The sequence below is a fragment of the Convolutriloba macropyga genome, chromosome 5 (genome assembly GCF_964194025.1).
Source record: "Convolutriloba macropyga chromosome 5, txConMacr16.3, whole genome shotgun sequence".
In the NCBI taxonomy this organism is placed as follows: Eukaryota; Metazoa; Xenacoelomorpha; order Acoela; family Convolutidae; genus Convolutriloba; species Convolutriloba macropyga.
The window spans coordinates 12609245-12626451 of record NC_134472.1 but is presented as its reverse complement, the minus strand read 5'-3'; the positions used below and the strand labels follow the sequence as shown (position 1 = coordinate 12626451).

Below are 17207 nucleotides of genomic sequence, written 5' to 3'. Positions count from 1 at the left end.
AAAGAAATTTCAAAACGACGTTCTTTTCACCACCCTTGTGCTTTTTATGGGCCGGCTGCTCATGTGATATCTGTGCATTTGCACTGTGATCTTGGTGCTCTGTGTTTCTTCTTGTTTATCCGGAACAATTGGTGGGCTGAGAATTTCAAGAGGATCTACGAGACCTCTTTAAAATATGGCTTATGGAGTTATTGTTATCAAAGAACTTCCCTGTTATTAAAAAGTTTCAATCCCATCTTTGAAAAATTTTAATCACACTACTTCGTTCTATGGCAAAGTTTTAACCCTACCAATTTCGTATAAATTTTTATGCTATGAAATTAATGATCCAAAAATGAAAAGTTCTAAGTTTACAACTTTCGGTTAACTCCAGGTCATTGTCTGATAAAGGCTGTGGTATCATCGTATTTCAACAGCGCAATACAGAAGGAGTCTTCAATTTTTAACACGCTCGTACAAATTAGTAAGCTATTGGACTAACTTAAAACAATAGATAGCTTTTTCAAACCCTCTCGAAAGTAGATTTTTTTAAAAATTGTACCGTTGCGATAGTAGCCCTTTACAATTAACATAATTAAAAGATTTGATGAAAAATTTAACAGCCAAAGTTGATATTTTCACAATACAACGGCAAGCTTACGCTGCTATACAACTATGCGTAGAAGACCTAACACACCAAAACTTTCTGACCGTTGATGCTGACCTTGTCTTGGCTCTCTAAAAATTTTGTCTCGATTTGACTAATCCTGGATTTATATCGATAATTTAGCTGCTTCCGTGAGTTTTGCTCTACAAATCTTTTTTATCGAGAAAACATACTCCATTTCCAACCATAAATGAAAAACCGGCATTAAGTCTTATTCAGTTTTTCGCGTGCCTCGGGCACATCCTTAGTACATCATAAAGAGAGCAGGGGGTGCTCAAAATATAAAGCCGCACTAAACACACTCAAATTGGGGCTCGTCCTCTGTCATCTACGTTCCTGAATAGTAATGCCAGAAAAACGTAGTATAAAAGCCTCTATTATTTGTAAGTCCTAATTTTCTGTTTGTGTGAATACTTACAAGTTTCCATTGCAGAGTCCGAACATAAGGAATATAGTAAAAACAGTGACCCAGTCGTGTAAGGGGTATCCCGTTAGCCGAAATCGCTGCTTTAAAATATCTGAAGATTCTGAGACCATTCTGAATCACGAGTTGCTTCTCATTATATTCCCTCCACCTTATAGTGGTTTAACTTAAGAGTCCAAACAAAAGCCGTTGTACAAATTATGAAGGAGAGTTGGAACTGTTGACCCGCCACCCCCGTACGACTATTCCCAATCATAACTAGTATTAATCAGATATAAAATGTTATAGATAGCCGAGCCATTTATTAGCTAAGCAAACCGATGATTATGAAAACAAAAACTTTGTTCATGAGGGGAAACAAACAGTCCCGGAAGTGATGTAATAATTTGACGGAGGGGATATAATGGAAAGAACATTTCTACGCTAATTGTGTCAAAATAAAATCGCCCATTGAATTTCAAAACCTTACATAGCTTTTAATTAAGGAGCAATTTTAAGGGCACAAAATAAAAGAATTAATTGACGATTATAGTGCTCATCGCATAGTTTGCCGAAAAAGAAATCAAAAATGTGTGGTTTTGAACTAAAAATGCTTTTCTCAGGTAATATTAACTATCAACTCTAGTTCGAGTATCTTATGACTTTCCCTAATGATGAACTCTGGCTAATTATGTCCAATTTGGTTCCTCGGTCAACTATTATTAGACGAGCTATACTCCAATTTTTGGAATGTCTTTTATCCTTTCATTTAGAGGTCATATTTTGATGTATGTATGAGTTTGAGGAATGATTGCATATATACCTGCGGCTTAGAATTGTCCTCAATTTCAAAGATTTCCAATCAAATCATCCTCGCATAAAACGAGGCCACAACTATTGCCTTCAAAAGATGCCGACTTTTCAGAAAGAGCATCGAGTTATCTAATCTTTAGTTCAAGTTTGAGGTGAACTTATTTGATAACCACCGTTTCCAAAACTTAACAACTTAATCTAAGAAAATTCAGCAAGCTTAGTTATTTTGCTTTGGTGTTCAATCTCAATCAACTTTTTGAAACTCGCGGCTTGGACTGTTATACACATTTGTGTTCGAGCAGCTTTCTACAAAAGCTCAAAAACTTCAAGTTTCAATTTGAACCAAAACTTTCCCGTATCTAACTCCAAGTGTGTTTCAGTACTGGGCCAGTATAAATTCAAGTCTTTCTAAAAAGATCAAGACGGAATCGTTACAATATCAAGTGTATTAGTCAGATCAGACTTGAATTACACTTGGCAAGTGATTCCCACTTGCCAAGTGTAATTCTTTTCAAAAATTAACTTTTCGAACAAAAATCAAGTGAAAATTTCGAATTCCAGAAAATCTTATAACGTGCCATGATTTTCGCATTTAATTTGGTCACGTTTCCGGGGTGCTATGAAATGATGCCAGGGGCATACCAAAAAGTAAGTTAGCACCCGGGTGGAGTCTGTTTGCCCAAATCTGGACCGATTGAGGGTATTTCAGGTGTTCTGCGCCGTTTTAAAACGGCTCAGAACACCTGAATACCCTGAATCGGTCCAGATTTGGGCAAATGGACTTCACCGGGGTGCTGACTTACTGTTTTTTTCCGTTTTTTACGGCTATTTTTGACGTTTCCCAGGCTATTTTTGTCGTTTCTTGGCTATTTTTGACATTTTCTTTTGGCTATTTTTGACATTCCCCGGCTATTTTGACGTTTCTTTTCCGGCTATTTTTGACGTTTTTACGGCTATTTTTGACGATTGCCCAGTTATTTTTGTCGTTTTTTTTGCTATTATTGGCGTTTTTTCGGCTATTTTTGACGTTTCCCCAGCAATTTTTGACGTTTCTTTTCCGGCTATTTCTGACGTTTTTTAACGGCTATTATTGACGTTTTTTCGGATAATTTTGACGATTCCCCGGCTATTTTTGTCGTTTTTTGGCTATTTTTGACAATTTTTCGGCTATTTTCGACGTTTCCCGGGTATTTTTGACGTTTTTTCCGGCTATTTTTGCCGTTTTTTTCCGGTTATTGCTGACGTATTTTTATGTAAAAAATCAGAAATGGCGCTTCTGGCGAATAAAAAATCAGAATTGGCGCAAGTCTGGCTATTCTAAAATCAGAATTGGCCGCAGTCTGTCATCTAACAAATCAGAATTGGCGCAAGTCTGGCCATTGTAAAATCAGGATGAACGCACGTCTGTCAAGTCAAAAAAGTGATATGAATCAGACAATGATTCAGTAATGATGAGCAATTGCATTTATACTGAAAAGCACTTGGAGTTATGTACGGGTGACTCAAAAATTGATTAATCGCGGTTTTGGTGTAAGAGCAAACACCTAAGCGAAAATACGTTCCAAGTGCTAAAAACTGATAACAAAGAAAAACTAATACGCAATGTGCGTTGTTGATAGTTATAATTTTGAATGACTGCGTACATTTTCTATTCGCGTAAACTAATTTGCTTCCAGAAAACATTTTTTCACGAAGTAGAAAAATTGGCTGCGTGTAATTCCATCTGATTGCTTACAAATGTTGAGTAAAAATCTAACATCGATTGAATACTATCAATAGCATCTTACCATCGTTTTACTCATCAAGAATTCACTCGAAAAAAATCATTATTCTGCTAAATTAAAGTTACTCCAGAAACAACAATCATGCACAGAGAGTTTACAATGTGCTAAATTAACGAGCTGCTGAATGGTTTATCCGCAGCTCTAAAATCACTAAAAAAGATTTTGAAAACAGCCTAGCTATCAGCATCTGTGATACCAACTGAATGATGAAATCTAACTTTAAAGAAAAATATCTGTTTGGTTTGGAAAAACTCGAAGAACTTTTTCAATAGAGGTTTTCTGCAAAAAGAGGTTACTTTTTAAACTGGGAAAAACAACTTTTGAACACTGAGCATAACAATTTACATAGTGCCGTAGAAATGACGCGAAAACAAAACATGAACATGAAAATATTCTTTGAGCTCGCATATCTTATAAGTATACTGATACAACAGGAAAACTCTAATAAACATCCTTAAGATTTGTACTTTTTTTCAGCAATTTTACATTTTTAAGATTGTAACAATATTCAACAATAACGTCAGGAAATCAAAACATTTATTTTTAAATAGATTTGTCCATTCTGTTAAAGCAGTTTAAAAACAAGCCGGCGTATTTCTGAAATGCATTGTTAATGCGAAAACTGCTGCTTGCTTTTCGAATAAGACAAACCAAAAGACAATTTGGCTAGAAATCATAAAAATGTGGGGAAACTAGTGTTACCATTTTACTTAAACCAATTTGTTCATATTCAACTAACCCATGGTTCACACATAAGTTTTTTTTGGTATGCTAGCATTAGGCAAACTGCATAGAAAACAGCTTACCTTTATCAATTATTTGGGGAAGAAATGAATAAAATGCAGACAAAAATTGTGACAAGTAATTTTCTACGACCAATTCCCACAAAACTTAAACTTATTTTCTAAGTGTTTTCCTTCCAGAAAAGAGTGCTTATTCGATTGTGGAAGTCTGAGACACGTGTAAGCGACTTCAAGGCCACTTTGCTCGAAATTTCAAAACTCGGAAACAACTGGGAATCTATGAAATCTTTTTTATCCAATACCCTGTCGCTTGACTCTAGTTGTCATAAATGAGAAAATTGGCATGCGAGCTTGAAGTAAAGAAAAACTCCATTGCGATCACCAACACGGGCCTCGTGTCGTTTCGTGACTCGTAAATTTTTCGCAATTATACGTTAAGCATATACCGTTTGTATCAAATCTATCAAATAGGTATCAACAGTTGATTTGAATAAAGTATCTTCAAAAAGGCTTAAAGTTTCTCCTGCTGTTCCTTGAGGCTTACCTCTCGGCCCCTTTTATTCATTATAGAAATCAATCGCCTTTTAAACTGTTGCAAAATTACAGAGATAAATTTTTTTGCCGATGACACTAATGTACCAGCACTAATGTACCCAAAACAGACAAAAAAAATTTAATGCAGCAAACAATTGGTTGGTAGTGAACTGATTAGATTTAAGTTCAGAACAAACGATTCAATAGAATAGAAGAGCCAGTGTATCCCAAAAAATGTTTGCTCAGTTTCTGTCCAACTTGTTTGCAAAACTTATACCTTTTTAAGGAATACGTTGGGACTGTAAGTTATCTTTGATTATCCATATTGATAAGGAAGTTAGGAGACTCGCGAAGCAGCGTGGAATTGTTTGTAAGCTAAGCGATTACTTACCTAGCCACCAGTTGATCCAGGATTCAGTTATTGAATATGGTGTTCTGATTTACGCTTGTTTCAGTTTCTCGCCTTTGATAAAATTTCATATTTCACTCAGAGAGCTATATTTTCATTAAAACTTTCATACAAATTATTAGAATATTAAAATACAAGGATATTACATTTTCGCTTTGTGATTTGATCGTCCGGTGTATAGTTTTGCGGACCTGTGGTCCCGTTGACTATCATCTCCTAGTCTCGTATTAGTTTATGGTGTACATTTTATATTCAAAACCTATATAGCATACCGGAGAACTCTAAATTTTCTTTTTAACAAAATTGAAAAATAACAAAATCAAAAATTTAACGATAGTGTTTTTCGGCTTCCGATTCATTTAACAAGACCTCAATTATGATGTCCCTACAATGTACAAACCATTAACGTTTAAACCAACAATACTTACTAACCATGAACAAAAAAATTACATTAGCCAGAATTTGACCGTCAAAGATAATGAAGATAGCCTTCAAAAATAAGGTACTTATTGCAATGTGAAACAGATAGGTCTCTCAACTTAGATTTGTAACCTGTAAAAGCAATATTTGAAACTCAATCTAGAGTTTCACGTAGAAAACTTGTTCAATTTGACTTGTCTTTTTTGACAGACTATGCGACTGATAATTTCTTTGTGAAAAACTGACTACTATATCACTTGAAGATAATGCATGTTCAAAATTATCGCAGACAGAATTTTGCACATCCTGATATGCGAGTTTTCAGACATCTTGGGTTGTAAGCTGCATCTTAAACAAAAAATGAGAACATCAAGTACAACGAAGAACCTATTTGAAATTTAATACATGAGCAGACACAGACCTTAAAAACTTTTGGCAAAAATTCATTCTTTAGATTGATTGTTTGAAACACATTCAAGTAGATTGCACATCTTGGAATGAACTTTTACAAATCTGCAAAAACATTACTGAAAAATAATTTTTTTAATTTCAAACTACAACAAAATAATCGTAATGGAGAACTATTCACGCAATTACTGTACTTGAACGATTATATAGCAACAAAAACATAGCAATGACATCAAACAGCAGCATTTAAAAATTTGCATTTAACGTATAATTTTTGCTTAGGTTGACTAGCTGGGGACGGACGGACTAGCGCCCAAAACTCTAACAAATTGAAAGGTGGTTTGATGGCTCTCAGACTTCTATTGGAAGGCACTAGAGTCCCCATAGTGCACTTATCAACTGTTGGAAAACAAAGTTGAAATTATGAAGTGATTGGAGTAATCATCATAAAATGTGTACACAAGAAACGTAAAGGATTACAAAGAAATTAAAATTCAACAAGTTTTTATTATTAAAGACGGTTCATAGATTTATGTTTGTAACCAAATTCCCTCAATTGATAGATACAGTTCTCTATTACAACAAACTCTATCTACAATATCTCTGATTTAAACCGTCTGACCCAATCGCGGTTTTCCGGTGTTCTGGTTTTGTTCGGCTTCAACTCACTCAACAATATTTTCGCTTTCACGTGTTCATTACAGATGGACTCCTAAGCTCCAACACGGTTACGGTATTGTTATGGTAGTGCTATGGTTCCAATCCTCAGTATCTGATCAAGCAACAATTTACAAAATAGGACAATAACAAAAAAATTTGTCCACGTCGCAACTATGGACCACTTCAGTTCAAATTTTCTCACGTACAGTTTGTTGAGCTCACGTAAAAAATCAGTTGACCTGTACAACTTCTTTAACTTCTGTTGAATTTTATTTAAGCTATTCAACCAAAACAGAGGCAGCATCAGACTTCTGACGCTTACACTTAGTCAATCTGCCAACTTCTAAACTCAAATTTCCTAGTTCATTTCAGAGTATAGCTATGAATTACTTTCAGTCCCCTTCCTTAAAAAATGTAGTATCATAAGGAAACTTGGTATTTTTATCCATACATCACTCTCTAATATCGGGCTGAAGAAAATTGAGAAATTAAAAATTATCCAATTTCTGTCATATAAACGGTTCAACTGCCACTCTGGACGTTGAAAATCAGATTTTCCTAATTCTAAACTCCTCACTTCTACACTATTATTCTCCCGATTAATTGCCAAAATCTATTTCTCTATCGTTCGAAACAACAACTACTCTGTATTCTATAGTACTTCTGTTTGGCTTAATAAGTTTTCCTGTTACGATACAGTTTCGTTTCAATAACACCTTACTCACTATTTAGTTTCTATTTTAGTTACTCTATTTAGTTACTCACTATTTAGTTTCACCAACTCACTATTTAGTCCTAGACACAAACTATCACATTGTTTCCTCTCAAATTTCGCCTATCATGCTACCTTGCGAACCATCGCTAATAATAAATGACAAAAATTAGTACATTAAACAACTACTGCGCCACACTTATCAATTTACAGCAACTGAAAAGAAATCAATAAATCCAAACACTACTTTTAAAATGATTACTCGAATTACAAATTTATCCATGTGGTGATGATATAAAATCTACACACAAAGAGACAACTCAACGTTTCATTCGTTAATTCTCAACAACATCGGTTTGGTTGGTTGAAACAACAAACTTCCAACGTTTACACTGGCAATGTCAACAGAAATTCTACTTTAAAAAATACCGATAACCATGAACTCAACTATTTTGGTTAAACGTATAATTCTATGAGTATCCCATGGTAAGTACATATAAAACAATGTGAATATCTGGTTCTCATTAATAGTAAAATATTACTAACGAAAACAAGTTCCTGTATACAAGTACTGGTAATCGTTCTTGCTCTCAACAACTGTCTTTTGAATACGAAATGTTCAAGTTACAATCGATGAGACAAACGCAACTCATTAAACTAACTATATAACTCTATGGGTAATTGATTGAACACAAGGGCATGAACGAAACAAAGAAACTATACTAGAAGGATAAGAAGGGATGTTTAAAATGACTGAAATCATATCTTGGCATCTTTATTCCTCCGGTACCAAAAACGAATGACCTCCAATCTCCTGACTGGACGGCCAGCTCAAATCGGGTGGTCTTCTCCTCCAGCAACATCTCTTCGTCAGCTTCAGCCCACTCCGTCTCTCCCTCCGACACGTTCTAAGCCACCCTCACCGGCGCCAGAAAATCTCTTTAGATAATCGCTGCTGTCACTCGTCAACCAATTAGACTGCTGAGTCGTCTCCTCCTTCTGCAGTAGACTCTACCACTCAAGTCAACTAGTGGAAACCACGCATCCAGATTGAATGTACTTCTTCTGTTGTGAAAGTTGGCCGAGAAGTCAGAGCATTATGCGTGACATCTGGCTCTTAGACGTTGACTCTGGCTGGGAAAGAGACAAGCCTCTCCCAGTTTAATTGCTTTAGAATCTGGGTCTTTTTCCTCCATCAACAGATCGATGTCGCCGAAACCTCCCTCATTGTCTCATCCACATTTCTCTTCCTCATCCAAGCACTCAAGTTAGGGTCTACAAGTCTGTCGTTCAGTTTCCCCCCATTACTGTCATCAATGGTTTCTGAGTCCTACGACAAATGTCAGGCTTCACGCTCGAGGTCCAGCAGATGTGGCAAATCTTGAGTTGTGGAGACACAGAAGTCATTGTTTATCAAGGCCTCTGATCGAATTACTTCCCCATAGTCAAAAGATTCGTCAACAAAGCACAGTTCTGTTTCTTCAGCTAATTCAGGCCTAACTACTTTGTTCCTATTCTCTAACTTCCCCAGCTTCACTAAGTATCTTTTTGTATACCTTCCCCCCAGCTAATACATCGCCGTTTACCGAACTTAAAACATCATTCACTTGACGTTCCTCGCAAAGAACTGTTCTTCGCTATGTCACACATTCTTTTTCCAGCTCGGACCAACGACTGCCGCGCATCCAAAACTCGGATTACTACCTGCAAACTGACTTGGTCGTTTGAAACAATATTCACATCTTAGCACACTTCCAGTAAATGTGAAACTTTCCAATGTCTCCATCAGTTACTTTTGAGGTTAAGAAACGTAATCATTAAACTATGGATTACTCTTCTTCAAACCTGCCTTTTAAACTAACTATATAACTCTATGGGTCAGTGAATGAACACAAGCACATGAAGGAAACAAAGAAACTATACTAGAATGACTAAAAGGGATGTTTAAAATGACTGAAAAAGATTCCTTTCTTTCAGTACCAAAGAAACTTTAGTAGAATGACTAGAAGGGATGTTTAAAATGACTGAAATCAAAAAGATTTCTTCCTCCGATACCAAAAATGAATGAACTCCAATATCCGGACCTGACTGCCACCTCAAATGGGGTAGTCTTCTCCTCCAGCAACTTCTCTTCGTCAGCTTCAGCCTACTCCATCTCTCCCTCCGACAAGTTCTAAGCCACCCTCACCCGCGCCAGAAAATCTCTTTAGATAATCGATGCTGTCACTCATCAACCGATTAGACTGCTGAGTCGTCTCCTCCTTTCTGCAGTAGACTCTACCACTCAAGTCAACTAGTGGAAATCACGCATCCAGAATTGAATGTACTTCCTTCTGATGTCAAAGTTGGTGGATAAATCGATCATAATGCCTGAAATCTGGCTCTTAGACGTTAAACCTGACTGGGAAAGTGACAAGCCGCTCCCAGTTTAAATGCATTAAAGTCTGGGTCTTTTTCCTCCAACAGATCGATATCGCTGACACCTCCCGAATTAATTCATCCGCATTTCTGCCTCATCCAAGCTTTTCCCAGTTAGGATCAACGCCTGCCGCGCATCCAAAACTCTGATTACTACCTGCAAATTGATTTGGTCGTTTGAATTCAGATTCACATCTTAGCAGACTTTCAGTAAATGTAAAATTTTTTAATGTCTCTAACGCTTAATGAAATAATAGTTCGTTTTGAGGTTTAGAAACGTAATCATTAAACTCTGGATTACTCTGGTTCAAACCTGCCTCTTGTCCCAACTGTCTTCACTCTACCAAGCAAGATCCTAAACTTAGTCCTCGTATTCGTTCTTATTGCAAGGTATTGACGTTACTTAGTCCGCGTATGCGGTCTTACTGCAACGTTGTGAAACTCGTCTACTATTTTCATCTTCCGAGAAGTGTTCAATATACCCACGATCAGAACCAGCAAGATCTAAATAATCTCTAAATAAACCTCAAAACTTACGAACACAGACCACACAAGTCAAGGGTTGGACGTTGCATTTTGCATTGGTGTGCATACCTGTATCCTCTCTACTCCCCCCATTTCTACACAATGAACGGGACTGACAGTCTCTACTATCTCATTGTACCTAAGAACCCTGTCTGTGAACTGACGCCAACTGTGCCGATTGGAATGAGATCTGATGTAGCCTTCCCACAACACAAGGGCATTACAAGCTTTGCCTAGTACTTTGAATTTTCCCTCTATCAAGTGCCTCAAACTCATTTACAGGCCTTGCGTTCTCCTCGATTAGGGCATCTGTTAGAACATGTTCAACAATTAGAACTTCAGTACTCTCAGCTAAGGATATTTCTAACACTACATGAAAACAATCAAATCTAGCCCACGTAAGCACTTCAATTCTATCTTTATTTACCATCGACATACAGTTTCTCCATCGACATACAGTCATCTGAATACCATATCATATCAAGGAATTCCCAAGGTGGTTTGGGTCTTATGAGCATTTCTGTATTTTAAGACGCAATCCCTTCAAAACTTCTTGATTTCAATACGAACTGCTCCTGCTGGACGCAAAGAAGTTTGCAGTCTGCGCATCTGCAGTCCTAACGAGTTATAGCATTTGGAACCCTGTTTTTCTCTCCGATGGCCCAAAATTTGTGTGATCTGATCCACCTGCAGTTCATCAGAAGAGAAAACAGATTTATTGTAATACATGACCACCGAGTTGCTTCTCCACTGAACGTGTCCAACAGGTTTACTATTCTAGACTGGTTAAGATTCTACCCCTCCTTTGGGTTGTGACCAGAACAACCATCAATTGCCTCGCAAATTTGTCATTTGATTTCAAAGAAATTTCTCCGACTCTATTCGCAACACGGCCTCTGATCTCAACAACACAATGTTGCTCTTCATTGAATACGTTAATTCCCCAAGGTTTCGTTTTCCCTCTTCGTCTGTTTTCTATGAGGAACTAATTCTTATGGATGTACCTAATCTTCCTACCAGTTTGGCCACCGTCTAGAGACAAAAACCCAGTTTCCAGAAAAATTAAGTCCTTGCTTCCTGTCTCCTGAGAACATCCAACCAACCTATTATGCCCAGAGGAAAACTCAACCTCCTCATCTTCATCATCAGAACCTTCAAATTCAGAATTTCTCAAAAAACAGGAGCCATTCTTCATCAGACGGTGATGAGCGGTTCACATAAAACAAAAAATCATCAGGAGTAATTATTTTCTCGTTCCTTTTCACCCTCTTGTGACCGAACCCCTTAATTTTCGCTCCTTCCTCTAGAGTTGATGTTGCTCTCCATCCAATATTGTTTCCCTCAATCTGTTGTTCCACAGTATTATGATCCATTAGCTCCTTTTCTCGCTCGGAATTATTCAAGTTCCAATCTGTTGTCGACCATTCAGTTGGGAGTACAATCAATTCTTGCCCGGTTTTCCCACCAACCCTTATGTTATGCTACATTCCCTTCTCCGCATATCTCTCCAAACATACTTCTCTGCTTGCTCATCGTTCAATTGTAGTTACTCCACAATTTGCTTAACGGTCTACATCTCAGAAATTTTAGTACAACAACCTGTTTTCTCTTACTCGACTTCACTTTCACTGGCCTCAATGATTTCGACAAAGTTTTCAACCAAACACACATTCTTTTATCTTCCCGCGTACCTCATCCTTCTGTCTGTCAGATGGTTCTGCAAACCCATTACTGTGCCTCTTACTATCTTGTACTGATCTGAGCTGATGCTCATCTCCAAAAACAGGGTGGCAAGTCACTTACTACATTTAACGCCCAAACTCTAAGAAAGCAAAACATAGACCTCATCGCCTGCTCCTCACTCAATTGTAAAACATCTACAACCGGAGGGTAGTATATTTTCCATACCGCCCATTTCAGGTGTGACGGAAAATACTCCGCAAATGGGGAATAACACTGATCCATACTCCCCAACTTTCTCCTACTAAATTCTATTCCTCATGTTAATAATTCTATTCCTCCTTCAACGCTTACTTAATGCTACCCTCACTTGCTTTTTCGCCTGAGAAGAGTTCTCAATCTTTCACTACTGGTTCGCCTTGACCCTCTTCTATCGACAACTATCGGCCTTTGAAATTCACTGACTCGTGCCCCGTGAAATCTATCGGTTCGTTGCTGTTGCACAATTACTTTTGAAATTTCTCCCTGCTCATTCCCTAAGAGTCAAACTCTCAGACTTCTGCTCCTCCAGTTTGGAAGAAAAATAAAACCTTTCAGACCTTCTATGTCTCTCTCTGCTCTACTCTAATTTTTTTACATTTGAATCTGCCACCTGCCAAATATCAGCTTATCAACCTCCTGTTCCAAAACTCTAGATACTCTGAACTGGTCTTCTTCCTTCAAGAAAACCAATTACTAACACTGACAGTCCTTATCTTACTATCTTACTCTGCTTTTCCCTGTACTCTACCGAGCACTAAATCTCATTTCTAACTACTCTCTCTCTCTCTCTCTCTCTCTCTCTCTCTCTCTGTCAAACTTGCCTCGCATAATCTTGGCCGAGCTCCTGTAACAAGTTTCTCTCACTCAGAACGCTAATACTATACTGTAACAAAATAACAATACCAGCTTCGAGCTCGAATTCAACTCCCAAACTGCTGCACACACGTACACATTCACACATAGTCTCTCTCTCTCTCTCTCTTTCTTGGTCAAGCTCAAACTTGACTCGGTCCTCAGGTTTCTTTTCTTTCGTTGTCGCTTTAGCCTATTCTACTCTACTTTACTTCGTCGCTTCTCCTGCAAAGTTACCTGAAACCATCACTGCCTTCAAACCACTCCAAATGTCCAGAAGTCTATCAAACACCTCCATAAGCGCCAGCGCAGAAGTTATTTCTGAAATTATTACTGAAAGAAACGAAAATTCCACAACGTTTTAGTTATTAAAGATGGTTCACAATTTTTTCTTTGTAACCAAATTCACTCAAAAGATTGATATTTGTCTTTATCAGAACAAAATCTCTCTACCAAATCTCTGAATTATGCCGCCTGATCTCATCGTCGCTTTCCGGTGTTCTGGTTCTGTTAAGTTGGTTCAACTCTCTCGACAATGTTTTTGCGTTCACAAGTTCTTTACAGATCAACTCCTACACTACATCGCTGTTATGGCCCTTTTGTTGTAATGCTACGGTTCCACTCCTTAGTAAATTATCAATCAACAATGTACAATAATGGACAATAACAAAAGAATTTGTTCACATTGCAACTATGGACTACTTCAATTCAGCTTTTCTTACGTAGAATTTGTTGACCTCAAGTAAAGAATCAGTTGACCTGTACGACATCTTTAATTTTTGCTGACTTTCATTTAAGCTATTCAACCAAATAAAAGCGGCATCAGACTTCTGACGCTAGCAATTAATCAATCGGTCAACGTCTGAACCCAAACATTTCCAGTTCATTTCCGCCTATACCTATGAAATAGTTTCTCAGCCCCTTCTATAAAAATTATAGTATGATAAGGAAAATTGGAATGTTATATCTATACATCACTCTTTAAAGACTGGCGAAAGAAAAATTGAGAAAATAAAAAGAACTATCCACTTTTCACATCTTAATGTTATAATTGCCCTCTAGAAGTTGAAAACAAGATTTTCCAAATTATACACTAACTAGTAACTCTGTCCTAGCTATGAAAACGCTCCATTTTTGACTGAATCAGAAAACTTTAAATTTACTTCAATTAGGAACCAAAACTAAATGAACCAAAAATATTTTGAGAAATGATAAATTGCTTAAACAATATTTAATTTAAAACAGAATGTATAATTGTATCTTTCTTTAAATTGATTATGATGGAAACTAAATAATTGGCTACGCGAAAATATCCAACTGCTTTCCAAAAAAAAATTCCATTCCAATTCCAAAAACTTTCTAATTATAAATTTCTTTAGAGATATGAATGCATTTTTATAAAATTGAAGGTTTCAACAGCAAAGTTTTAATAAAACCAAAAATATCTTCTGTATCAACGACAGACACATTTTTACCAACTTTGAAGACCGTCCAAGGATCCCGCAAAAATTGCGTTAAGAGTAAAGACAACGTTTTTAAATCACTTTAATTTTTTTCAACAATTCATAATTTCTCTAGGATTCTAATCCAGCAGATCAAAATGACCATTAATCAAGCGTTCGGCTCCTTCAAAATCTTCGTGCTCGTTAAAAATTCCTTATGAAAACACTAATGCAAATCAAAATGCTCGAATTTAGCTTGTTAACGTCAAGAAAAAACATGAAAACTGAAAAGTTCTGATCCAGCATTAAGCTCGTTCCTACTTAGAAAAACTGAACCTAGAAAAAATGCTTAAGATCCAGAGATTAAAATTGTTCTGACCACAAACTATAGTCAGCATTGACATCTGGACTCGGACATCAGCGGCGGGGTGGCTCAAATGCTCTCCGTTAAGGGGACTGAAAGGGAATGTGTGAAATCAATAAACAAAGAGACATCGGAACTCAATGATTTTGTCCTTGCTTTTGAACACTTACAGGATTCCGTTGCAGGGTCCAAAAGTGAGGAAAAGTAGGAAAACTGTCATCCAGTCCTGCCACCTGGTTCCACTCAGGTGGATTACACTTCCGTTTCTCTCATCTGACACATCCACCGCCATTGATTACAATGTTAAATAACGATTCGGTGAATAGTAAAATATAACAGAGGTATCAGATTATAACGGTTTTCAAACGGTCAGTGCGTCTCGCCCTAGTCAATCAACAAATTATTTGAAACAACTTCGCAATTTTTTTGTGGATGAAAATTCTTGTTTTTCACTTGGTTAGCAAAGTTTGACCAAATTATAGACAAATACGCTGCAGCAATATATTAACACATTTGAAAAAAAAGTGTAAAACGGGATGTTTGCAATAGCAGAAAAGGATATTTTCAGGGTTCTGCAAGATATATAAAAGAAGTTATTGATCAAAAAATTATAAAAGTTGTACACTTAAAAAACTAAAGAAATCGAGAATTTGAGCTCAAATTTGGCGGCACGCAAATGAGCATGAAATTAAAGAGACGAACTTTAATATTTCACAACAGATCTTGACTGGCAGAGAGGTTATTGACCGATAACAGTAACGGAACATAAAGCCAATTTTTCAGAAGTTTTTCAAACAGACAGCTCTAAATTAGGGCCAATTTAACCATTATTTACTTTTCAGTCTATAAATAATTAAAACTAATCAATGATTAATTTTTAGGATGAAAACCTGAGATGCAGAAAGGGTGGCCGCCGTATTGGCCGACAGGGCGTTTGGCCGACAACCATAAGATGAGAAATTTAGCCGACAGTTTAAGTAAAATGAGCAATATTTTATCGCTCAATTTACTTAAACTGTCCGCTTAAAATTTCGCATTTTTGGTTGTCGGCTAAACGCCCTGTCGGCCAATTTTCCTAGCACCTGCAGAAAAAGTATGTGCTAGCCGAGGATCGACGAACTGGCCGACAAGGGGTTTAGCCGACAATCATGATTAAGCGTCGGCTAAGTTGCGCACTTTACTCTTGCCGGCTAAACCCCCCTGTCGGCTAGATATTCATAGCACCGCAATAACTATTGGCCGACATTATGTTTAAAGCAGATAAAGGGGGATGATGCATTTAGGCGATTTCACGCTTCTGAGCGCTGAGCGGCCAGAATTAGAAAATACCGCTATAATTGGTTAAAACTATATATTATATATTAAAAGATCTAATTCAAATTGCTCCCTCCAGCTCGCTTATCGCTTACATGCACTACTACCCCCCCCCCCCCCCCCCCCCACTTATGCTTAATAATTTTCAATTTTCGTTACTAAGCCTGCACTTCAAATTGCCAAATTTCACAGAGCTACCGATATTATTTTAACATTCATTACGTTTCGGCTCAATGTAAAAAGTTAATAATCGCTAGCGCGTTTGAATTTATTTGACAAGTGATTTATTGATAGCAATCAGATTTGCTAAAAACTATTGTAATACTATAGTGCAAATTTCTAGTTTGAACTGTCGGCTAATTAATAAGTCGGCCAATATTCTTATCGCTTCAATTGATTAGAATGCGAACACGCTCTTATTCTGCTATGTGATTGGTCAATAAATTTGTAGCTAAAATTAATATTTCCGCCTGTTGTAAGTTAGGGGCGATAGTTGATAAGATTTTTAATGGGAATATCAAATAAATCGCAGTTTTGGTAATCGGCTAAACCCACCGTCGGCCAATAGTCTCCGAATTAGGATTTGGCATCAAACCAAAATAAACATAAAGATAATAAGGGGTGAGAACTAATTTACAGATATGGTTAGTAATTATAATTATAAACCAAATTGCTGGATTATTAACTCTTGGCTTATTATAGCTTCAAGGTCTGTTTGATTTCATGGGTGAGGTTGAGAGTTTTGTTTGGGTTTGTTCCGGAGGGCCAGCGCAACAATGTTATCGACATTTGCACTGACAAATTGCAGCATTTAAAATGTTTGATGTGAAATAAGATTGAAATTTGATTGAGTTGTCTCATTACTGGAGCCATGCGACCTACTGTCACCATAAGCAATATATATGCTACGAGTTCTGCTATAATAGACAATCAGATTATACTTGCGCGTCATTAAGCATGTCAAACGATGCATGATAGCAAGAAGTTGGGATCTTTTCGTTTTGTCCCCTAAAATTGCGGAGGAGCGTTGCCTTATTT

General features: G+C 37.0%; 1 protein-coding gene across 6 annotated transcripts in view; it reads right to left on the bottom strand.

Moving 5' to 3' along the window:
• The window catches only part of LOC142339144 (uncharacterized), a 94445-nt gene extending 77565 nt beyond the window's left edge, over positions 1–16880 (bottom strand). The window contains exons 1-2 of one of the 6 annotated variants that reach the window (XM_075388901.1): positions 16725–16880; positions 15026–15239 (exon numbers count right to left, since the gene is read on the bottom strand). In XM_075388901.1, coding sequence (XP_075245016.1) covers positions 15026–15147 — 122 coding nt within the window. In that variant the 5' untranslated portion in view covers positions 15148–15239; positions 16725–16880. Of the gene's footprint in view, positions 1–1064; positions 1203–1484; positions 1763–15025; positions 15732–16724 lie in introns of those variants that run through there. The other 5 variants (XM_075388905.1, XM_075388904.1, XM_075388902.1 and 2 more) reach the window with 5 other exon arrangements.
• Between the last annotated feature and the right edge of the window lie 327 nt (positions 16881–17207).